This window comes from Melanaphis sacchari, unplaced genomic scaffold (assembly GCF_002803265.2).
Source record: "Melanaphis sacchari strain LSU unplaced genomic scaffold, SCAv2.0 Contig1552_pilon_pilon, whole genome shotgun sequence".
Taxonomy (NCBI): domain Eukaryota; kingdom Metazoa; phylum Arthropoda; class Insecta; order Hemiptera; family Aphididae; genus Melanaphis; species Melanaphis sacchari.
Genome location: NW_020270687.1, coordinates 3,355 through 13,377, shown reverse-complemented (window position 1 = coordinate 13,377; position 10,023 = coordinate 3,355). Strand labels below are relative to the sequence as shown.

The 10,023-nt window shown below is 39.8% G+C and overlaps 3 protein-coding genes across 3 annotated transcripts; all 3 read left to right on the top strand.

Moving 5' to 3' along the window:
- The first annotated feature begins 242 nt into the window (after positions 1-242).
- On the top strand, positions 243-800 carry LOC112592071. Its single transcript, XM_025336048.1, has one exon. It carries the CDS (start codon positions 243-245, stop codon positions 798-800), a length of 558 nt encoding a protein of 185 aa, XP_025191833.1.
- Positions 801-6,013: 5,213 nt separating this feature from the next.
- Positions 6,014-6,346, top strand: LOC112592069. The gene has a single exon (XM_025336047.1). The coding sequence runs from the start codon at positions 6,014-6,016 to the stop codon at positions 6,344-6,346; it is 333 nt and encodes a 110-aa protein (XP_025191832.1).
- A 1,996-nt stretch (positions 6,347-8,342) lies between these two features.
- Positions 8,343-9,080, top strand: LOC112592068. Its single transcript, XM_025336046.1, has one exon. It carries the CDS (start codon positions 8,343-8,345, stop codon positions 9,078-9,080), a length of 738 nt encoding a protein of 245 aa, XP_025191831.1.
- The last annotated feature ends 943 nt before the right edge of the window (positions 9,081-10,023 follow it).

Here is a 10,023-nt window from a genome sequence, read left to right as displayed (position 1 = left end):
TAAACTGAAATGGAAGAAGATCTGTTGGAATGATCGGAATTCGTGGGATAAGGACTTCCTCCCCTTTGAAATTGCCCTTGATGATCGTTGATTGTATTACATTGTTCATCAGTTTCTTGACGGACAATCGTGTACCATTACACAAATTAGGAGGATTTAGATTCCGCAACATAATAATGATGATAAAGGTACTCGAGCTGATGTCGTTAATGCTTGCTTAAAATCCTCCCCTATATGGAACTATGTTGAAAAACTATTTGCGAACAAACATGAGAGTTTATTTATACGGAGGGGACGATATTTTTCCAGCACAGTTGTTGAAAATTGGAAACGGAACTTTAGAAAATGAAAATGGTTACATTTCTGTCAATCACACGATCGGACGGGTGGTCAATAACGTGGAAGAGTTGATTTCTACAGTTTATCCTGACATTTTAAATCTCTCCAATAAATCTTATCAGTGGTTATTTGAAAGAGCTATTATCTCTCCGAGAAATGTAACAGCAGGAGAAATTAATGATATTATCCTTTTAAAATTCGATGGATACTCACGTGAATATCTATCTATTGATACAGTTACATCAACAGATGATGCTATTCATTATCCACAAGAATTTCTCAATTCTCTTTCTCCTTCGGGATCTCCTCCTCATAAGCTAAAATTAAAAATTGGTGCTCCAATTACATTTTTGTGTAATCTTCAACCACCGAACTTATGTAACGGTACAAGATTACAAATAAAATCGTTGCGAAATAATATTATAGAAACCGTAATTCTTACAGGGCTAGCGAAAGGATAAATTGCATTTATTCCAAGAATTCCCATGATTCCCTCTGACTTGCCGTTTTCTTTCAAACGGCTTCAATTCCCGGTTAAAGTTTCTTTTGCCATTACCATAAACAAAGCGCAAGGACAAACATTCAAGTACGTTGGCGTAGATCTTCGTACAGAGTGCTTTTCACATGGCCAATTATACGTGGCATTTTCTCGAACTGGGGACCCGGATCATCTTATGATTTTAATTTCAACAGAAAATATAACAAAAAACATCATATACTCAGAAGTCATATAAAATTCTTATTTTAATTCTTTTTTTTTATTTTTTTTTCTTCATCAACTTCAATAAAATTCTTTATCAACCATAAATTATTTCTTTTTTATCTGTATTTATTTTTATCATTTATAACGCTAAAAAAATTTCAATCCGTTTTCATTAACCGTTTTTTTTATATTTACTTGCCGATCACATCAAACAATAATATTTGAATAAAAAATTCTACATATCATGGTTCGAAGGCAAAATAAACAACCAATCACGGGCGAAGCTGTGCCAGGTCGGCTAGTATATGTATAAAAATAAAATGTTCTTGTTTTTTTTTTAGAAAATGATAATAGTTGCTCGCTTGTGAGCAGAATCTGTTTAATGCGTTTAATTTCTTATATTAGAACCAATTTTTCTCAAATTCTTACGTAAATAATTAGTATACAACAAACGTTGTGCGCGTAAAGATATTACTTTTATAAATTAAAAATTATAGTTTTAAACTAATAAAAAGTTATATTCTTAATTAGTTTAATAATCTACAAAAAAACCGGCACCAGGCACCGCGCGCTCGGTGACCTTGGGACCCAAGATAAGATATACCCCACCAGGTTAGTTACAGGTTCACCCCCAACGGGATCCACCTTAATGCGGTGGGGGAGCTTGCGGGCCTTTGACTAGATCTTACTAAACGATCCCAACCCGGCCTCGACCCTTCGCTCCAGGCCGGCACCTACAGAGCCACCCCTGGTCTTAACTGACTGTGGATGGCAGGTCCGAGCGAACCTGCTAGCACCTAGCACATCGCTCACCACCGGGGACCTCATCGACCCCCGCTGCCCTAATGATGCGGATAACGAACGGATACCAGACAGACGACGTGAGGCTAGCGTCGTTGGTGTACCGAATGCCATATTAAATAATGTATGATGAACACAAATAATAGTAACGAGTCTCGTCGCGAGACCCTCCTACAGGGGGGGGGGGGTCGGATCTCACGAGACGGCAACTGGGGGTGGGCTCGCATCAGCAAGCCCGATCCCGAGTGAGGGGTTGTCCAGGAAGGCCCTCTTAATCGGCAATGCATCTGCTGAGACAGACGTGCCTTTGGGCACGCAAAGGAAACGGGACAAACTCGGTGTGAGTAACGCGATACTGACAAAGAAGCTAGTAAAATCCTCAGCCAGGACGCCATGCGACATAGACAAACTGAGCGAAGAACAACTACTGACCAAGTTACGTAGCATAATACAAGGAATGTCAGACTTCACATCGAATACACGCAATGCACATAAAGAGCTTAAAGATGGCACGCATGAGTTAGTGAGGGTGTTTAACTGTTACTCATCAAAATGGAGCGAAGAAAGGAAGAAATCAACCAGTAATGGACAACCCTTGGAAGAAAAAGAATGCACCAAGTGCAGAAGCAATCAAACCAAAACCGAAGAACCAGCCAAAGCTAAACAGACTAAAGATGAAAGTACTTCAACACCCTGCTGGTGGGATATAAGTACAATAGCGGAGCCCACGGCACAGCATAATACAGAGGAAGGCACCTGGTCAGAAATTTTTGGTCGAAAAAAACGAAAAGAAGCACCAGATAAATCACAACCTCATAAGAACATAGAACAACAGTCCAACAGCCATGACGAGAGGTTTATCGGTAAACAGAGACGTGGAAGAACTAAGCAATGCGCAGTGATTATCGACCAGGGCGCAGATGAGTTTCCGGAGATGGTCAAGAAGATCAGGACAGGCTTGGACAAGCAGATAATTGGTGATAGAATCAGCAGCATTAGACAAGCGAAGAACGGAAAAGCTATCATACAAATATGGGGTGTGCAAGAAGCAGTACAAGTAGTGCGAAACGAACTCCTGAAGACGACAGAGGAAGCTAAGATCAGAACCCTACGGCAGAAATGTCTGATCGAGATCCAGGATATGGACATTATGACGTTCAAAGATGAACTAGCTTTGAGCATAGCCGAAGAGATGGAAATAACACTGAACGAAGTAAACGTCATTAACATCATGAAAAACCGCGGTGAAACACAAACAGGGCTAGACTTGTCCCGATGCATGCGAACAATAAAATGGTCAAGGTCGGTAGAATTCGGGTCGGTCTTGTCTTCTGCAGAGTTAGACAACGCAAGATAAGTCTGAGGTGTTATATATGCCTCGGATATGGTCACGAGTCAGATGTAATAAATGCGGGAAAGTTAGTCATTAGGCACGAATGTGCGACGCAAATGATTAGGAAGTCAGCCGATTCAAAGAGGAGCTAGCTACAGAAGTGACTAAAGCCAAGACGAACTCAACCACTAACAAACAATGATTAAGGTACTGCAAATCAACCTTGCAGGAAAGATCGCCGCCCAAGATCTGGCGATACAGAAGACAAGAGAACAAGGGATAAATGTCATTATAGCGAGCTAATACTACAAGTACGGAGGCAATAAGAACGAGGCGAACGGCTGGTACTGCGACATATCATCTAGAGCAGCAATAGTAAATTGTAGTCAAATACAAATAACGGAGATAGGGGATCCAGAAAACGGCTTCATATGGATTAATACAGGAAATCTTAGGATCTACGCATGCTATATAAGCCCCAATATTACGACAGCGGAATTTGATAATTGGCTAGGAAGACTCGAAGCCAGTATTAGGACCTCATCTAGCGATGCAGTCGTAGCAGGTGATTTTAACGCAAAACATAGACAATGGTGCTCCCGTGTGAACGATAACAGAGGAGAACTCCTATCGGACTTCATACAATCCTTGGGACTATCAGTATGCAATCATGGCAAGCATCCTACATGGCTAAGGGGGGGACTCCCAGTCATATATCGACGTGACTTTGGTCTCATCAGACGTTATCAACAGGGTCACTAACTGGCGGATACTAGAAGAAGAGTCTCACGGCGACCACTTTTATATCGAATTCACGATTGAAGGAACCAATACACTTAGAACATCTAGAGAATGCACGAGACGAAATATCAGGCACATAGATCCGAAGAAACTGGAGGAGGCGATAGATAAGAATATGACGATAATGCACAATGACGAATTGGCTATTGACAGTGCAGAGACCTTTGGCCGTGCGCTAAACGGAATTCTTGATGATGTTGCCCGAAAATATCTATAGTCACAAAAAGAAAATCCGTGCACTGGTGGACTCCTCAAATCCAGCAGTTAAGGAAAGACTGCAACCACCTCCGTCGGGTATATCAGCGCAGGCGCAAACGGGTGGGCACGGACATGTTTGTGGCAGAAAAAGAATCGCTGAAAGATGCAAGAATGAAGTTGACAAAAGCATAAAGAAGTCGAAAGAATAAGCGTGGCGTAAGCTCTGCAAGTTAGTGGAAACCGACCCATGGGGCAGGCCATTCAAGATAGTCATGGGAAAACTATGCAAGAATGCCTCTATTCCAGGCATCAACATTCCAGGCAGAATAGCAGCTATCGTAGAAGGTTTATTCCCCACCCATCCGGTTAAAGAAGAAACCAGCTGGCTAGTAGAAGAAAACCCCCTCCTAGTCACGGAGACAGAAATTAAACGAGCTGCGAAAACTCTGAAAGGAAATAAAGCGCCCGGACCAGATGGAGTTCCGAACGAAATACTTAAAAAGATTGTCGAACGAAGGCCAGGACAAGTCTTAAATATATTCAACAAGTGCATAACACAAGGAAGCTTCCCCCCCCGCATTGAAAACGGCGAGACTGGTGCTGGTAAGAATAGGCAGTAAACCTCTAGACGAACCATCTTCGTACCGCCCACTATGCATGCTAAATATAACAGGAAAACTCCTCGAGAAGATTATAGATAACAGAATCAGAGAATTTTTGGAAACCAACAACTGCCTTACTACTAATCAACATGGATTCCGCTGCGGACACTCAACAGTCGGTGCAGCTATTAGACTGAGGGAAATAGCCGATGTATGCAGGCAAGACATCCAATGGAAGGTCGGACTTCTAACGTTAGATATACGTAATGCGTTTAACTCGGCGCCGTGAACCGGCATCATCGAGGCAGCCGCTGCGAAGAAGCTACCAATACACATATGTAAACTGCTAGACAATTATTTCTGCGACAGAAACCTGACATTTGAAGTAGATGGCAAGGTAATGAAAAATACAATAACAGCAGGAGTTCCACAAGGCTCAGTACTGGGCCCTACCATGTGGAACTTACTCTATGATAATTTCCTACGCATACAAATGCCTGAAGGCGTTGAGCTTATAGCCTATGCCGATGACGTCGCAATCACTGCTAGCTCACGTGACCGAGTAAAAGTGGAACGACTATTGGAAGAAGCGGCTGAAAAAATAATAGCATGGCTAGAAGAAACGGGGATCGAATTAGCAGCCCACAAGTCAGAAGCAATATTATTTACGAGGAAAAGAACACAAAATAAAATATCGGTAATGTTACGGGGTCATGCGATAACATCACAAGACACAGTAAAATACCTTGGCCTGTGCATGGACAGCAAGCTAGTATTCAAAGACCACGCGGACATGGTTGCAAAGAAGGCCGATGAAGCGACGAACAGACTCATCAGAATCATGCCAAACACGGGCGGGGCCAGCTCGCATAAAAGGAAGTTATTAGCGTCGGTGATTCAGAGCATTATGATGTATGGCGCACCTGTCTGGGCGAGACTCATGAGCAGCACAGGATGGGAGATACTGGATAGAACCAACAGAAGAATGGGACTCAGAGTGATAGCAGCGTACAGAACTGCAGCCAAGGAGGCAGTTGAAGTATTAGCAGGGATGCCACCTCCGGAACTACTTGCGGAATACAGGAAGAGCATGAACACAACAGAAGAAACAAAAGAAGCGGAGGAGAAGATGATCTCAGCATGGCAGGCCAGATGGGAAAGAGGAGGAAAAGGAAGTTGGGTTGGACACGAAAATTCATAAAGGACGTCGGGAGCTGGTACAGAAGAAAACACGGCATGGTGGACTTCCACCTCACTCAGGCCCTAACGGGTCACGGGTGCTTCCCAGATTATCTGCTGAGGTTTGGCAAAGCAGACTCCGAAGTATGTTGGTTCTGTGGACATGCAAGAGATGATGCAACACACACCTTATTTGAATGCGACGCTTGGGCAGAAAGAAGGAGGACATGCTGTATAATGATTGGTGAAGAAATCACAGCAGATAATCTTGTCCAAATTATGTTGGACAGCGAGGAACGGTGGAACGTGATCCACAGATTTGTAAAGGAGGTGCTGAAAGCGAAGGAGGAGGAAGAAAGGAGAGAAAATGAAGCGTATATGCATAGTTAAGCCTTCTAACGTTGTAGGCCAAAGGCCAAATTTCTTTGTACAGGGTGGTTAGAGGCCCCCGATTCGATTTTGTATACAAATTATTGTAATAATATGTTATTTGTTCTCAAAATAAATGATGTCGGCTGGGGGGTGAAATAACTAGCGTTAGTACCACCCTCAGTCGTCGATTCAAAATGTAAAAAAAAAAAAAAGGTTAGTTATAGGTTAGTTGTCAGAAAAATGATAAAGGTATAATAATTTTGGTGACAGCGGTGCTGCCAACTTAAAAAAGAAGTGAATACGGTATTTAATTTTTAATAACTCGTCATACCTACAATAAAATATATACATAAACATAACCTTTATCTTCTATATATAAGAGAAAGTATACTTTACCAATAATCAACGTACAGCCAAAACTACCGTACGGATTTATTTGAAATTTTCAGGATATGTACTTATTACTATGTATAGGCGCACTAAGAAAGGATTTTTCGAAACTCCTATGAGTTAGAGATTTAGAGACAAAAACTGAGTTACACCGGTGGCGCCCTCTAGCAGATAAAAATATAAATATAAATAATAATACATATATCGATAATAGTAGGGCTTGAAATGTCAAAAATGAAGCTATGTAACTAGGATACAAAATAAAACAAATATAAATACAAATCTAAATCATGTGGCTAATTCATTATCATGCCGAGAGCGCAAAGAGCACGCATTGGCAGAAGAACTGCCAATGCATGCAACTCGAATGTATAACAGAAGGCAACAAAATAACACACCAGAACGTTCTCAAACACTTGCACAGGAGCAACTTAACTCTTTGAGTATGAAATCGGCGTTTAATTATCAATCCGAGATTGGTTATTTAAATATTAAAGCGCTTCAAATTGGACAAATGACTATATTATGTCCTAAGTGCTATGCAAAAAAAATGGAAAGATGAAACCCATAGACTTTGCTGCGCTGGCGGTAAAGTTGTTTTACACCAATTCGAGGATCTTCCAGACCCAATTAAATGTTTAATTGATAATTCTCACCCTCTATCAAAACATTTCTTTGATAATAACAGTTACATCAACAGATGATGCTATTCATTATCCACAAGAATTTCTCAATTCTCTTTCTCCTTCGGGATTTCCTCCTCATCAACCTCCTAAACCACCGAACTTATGTAACGGTACAAGATTACAAATAAAATCGTTGCGAAATAATATTATAGAAGCCGTAATTCTTACAGGGCCAGCGAAAGGTTAAAGGTTCTTTTGCCAATACCATAAAAAGAAAAAAAAAATTAATTTTTAAAATTGAAAGAAAAAATTTCAATCCGTTTTCATTAACCGTTTTTTTATATTTACTTGCCGATCACATTAAACAATAATATTTGAATAAAAAATTCTACATATCATGGTCCGAAGGCAAAATATAAAACCAATCACGGGCGAAGCTGTGACGGGTCGGCTAGTCTCTATATATAAGAGAAAGTATACTTTACCAATAATCAACGTACAGCCAAAACTACCGTACGGATTTATTTGAAATTTTCAGGATATGTACTTATTACTATGTATAGGCGCACTAAGAAAGGATTTTTCGAAACTCCTATGAGTTAGAGATTTAGAGACAAAAACCGAGTTACACCGGTGGCACCCTCTAGCAGATAAAAATAAAATATAAATAATAATACAAAAATCGATAATAGCAGGGCTTGAAATCGATTAATATCGATAAAAATAGAAAAAAAAAATATTATAAAAGTTTTTATTACTGACAGCAGAACAAAAAATTATTTATGATCGGATTATGCTGGCGGTTTTTTTTTTCTTGGATGCACCCGGTGAAACCGGTAAGACATTTTTAATATCGTTGATTCTTGCCAAAATACGGTCGCAACAAAAAATCGCATTAGCTGTAGCATCGTCAGGCATTGCGGCTACTTTAGGATGGTGGGCGAACAGCACATCCAACATTCAAGCTGCCATTGGACGTTCATAATAAACCAGATGCAATGTGTAACATCAAAAAGAATTGTGGAATAGCTGCAGTGTTGCGGAAGAGTTCTATAATAATTTGGGATGAGTGCACAAAGGCACACAAATATTCACTTGAAGCACTAAACAGAACTATGCAAGGTTTAAACAGCAATAATAAACTTTACGGTGGTGCTATCTTACTTTTGTCTGGTGACTTCCGGCAGACCTTACCGGTTATACCTCGCTCTACTTTCGCGGACAATTTTTGCACTGTTGTTCAGGATAAAAATGATTTGATTCAGAGTATTTTCCCGGATATACAGAATAATTATTTGAATCATGAATGGCTTAGTCAACGGGCGATTTTGGCAGCCAAAAACGTTGATGTTGACGAAATTAACTTCCAGATACAACAGTTGTTACCAAGCGATCTGATGTCATTTAAATCAATCGATACTGTTGTTGACGAAAATGAAAGTGTAAATTTTCCGAAAGAATTTTTAAATTCATTAGATATCCCTGGAATGCCACCACATAATCTTCGATTAAAGATTGGTTCCCCCATTATTCTCCTCCGTAATTTGAAGCCACCTCAATTATGTAACGGTACGCGTTTGGTCATCAAAAAGATTACCGGAAACATTCTTGAAGCAACCATTTTGTCTGGGAAGTTTAAAGGAAAAGTGGTCCTGCTGCCACGTATCAGATTCTACCATACCCTTCAAAAGGCTACAGTTTCCAATTCGTTTAGCTTTCGCCATGTCTATAAATAAATCTCAAGGTCAAACAATGTCCATTTGTGGTTTAGATTTGGAAAATCCATGTTTTTCTCATGGGCAACTATATGTTGCGTGTTCACGTGTTGAGAAACTGTCGAATCTATTTGTGTTAGCTAAAGACAGGTTAACCAAAAGCATTGTGCACCGATTGGTGTTAAATTAAATAGAAAAATTAAAAGTATTTATAATTTAAAAAATTAGATATTAACGTTTAAAAGTTTAAGACTGTCTGCTTAATATCAAGTATAAGAACATTAAGCCACAGCAACGCGTGGCCGGGTCACAAATTTTGCTACTAAATTCCTCCAAAACGGCTGGACCAATTTTCATGAAATCTTTTGTGTAAATTAAGTAGCTCTCAACGAGTGATGTTAACTATTTTTCATACCTCTTGGTGTAAAGGGTGACTCACCACAAATATTTATAACAACTGCTGGATATCGGCGATGGAAAATAAAAAAATAAAAAATAAAATATAAAAATAATAAACAATATAAAATACAACAGTTGTTGCCAGGGAACTATAAATTATAAATTTACAATTATATACGTAGAGTACGTTTCCATCTTTTTTCATAATATTAAACAACCGCGGATTTATCGCATTTAACAAATTCATCAGAAACGACTCGACCGTTGAATGGGTCAGTCTAACACTATAAGCTTTCTCTCTCATTTATAAGAAAGGTTAATAATCACATATATGAACTTTAATTATATCGATTTGTGTATTTTGTACAATGCCAGCAAGACGCAAGGGGTCTGATTTGGCCCGTCGAACGACCAAAAGTACAATCATGCGAGATAGAAGAGCCCAACCAAATAATGAAATGTACGTGTGAACATGGTGCGAATGCGTGAGGCACAAGCTGAACAAAATCAAAAAAGACGATTAGAAGCGCGTCAATTCGTAGTTGACACACGCAGAGAAAATGAC

What these genes read in the sequence shown, in the direction of transcription:
- LOC112592068 (XM_025336046.1), top strand. Translation starts at nt 8,343, where the DNA reads ATGTGTAACATCAAAAAGAATTGTGGAATAGCTGCAGTGTTGCGGAAG.
- LOC112592069 (XM_025336047.1), top strand. Translation starts at nt 6,014, where the DNA reads ATGGTGGACTTCCACCTCACTCAGGCCCTAACGGGTCACGGGTGCTTC.
- LOC112592071 (XM_025336048.1), top strand. Translation starts at nt 243, where the DNA reads ATGTTGAAAAACTATTTGCGAACAAACATGAGAGTTTATTTATACGGA.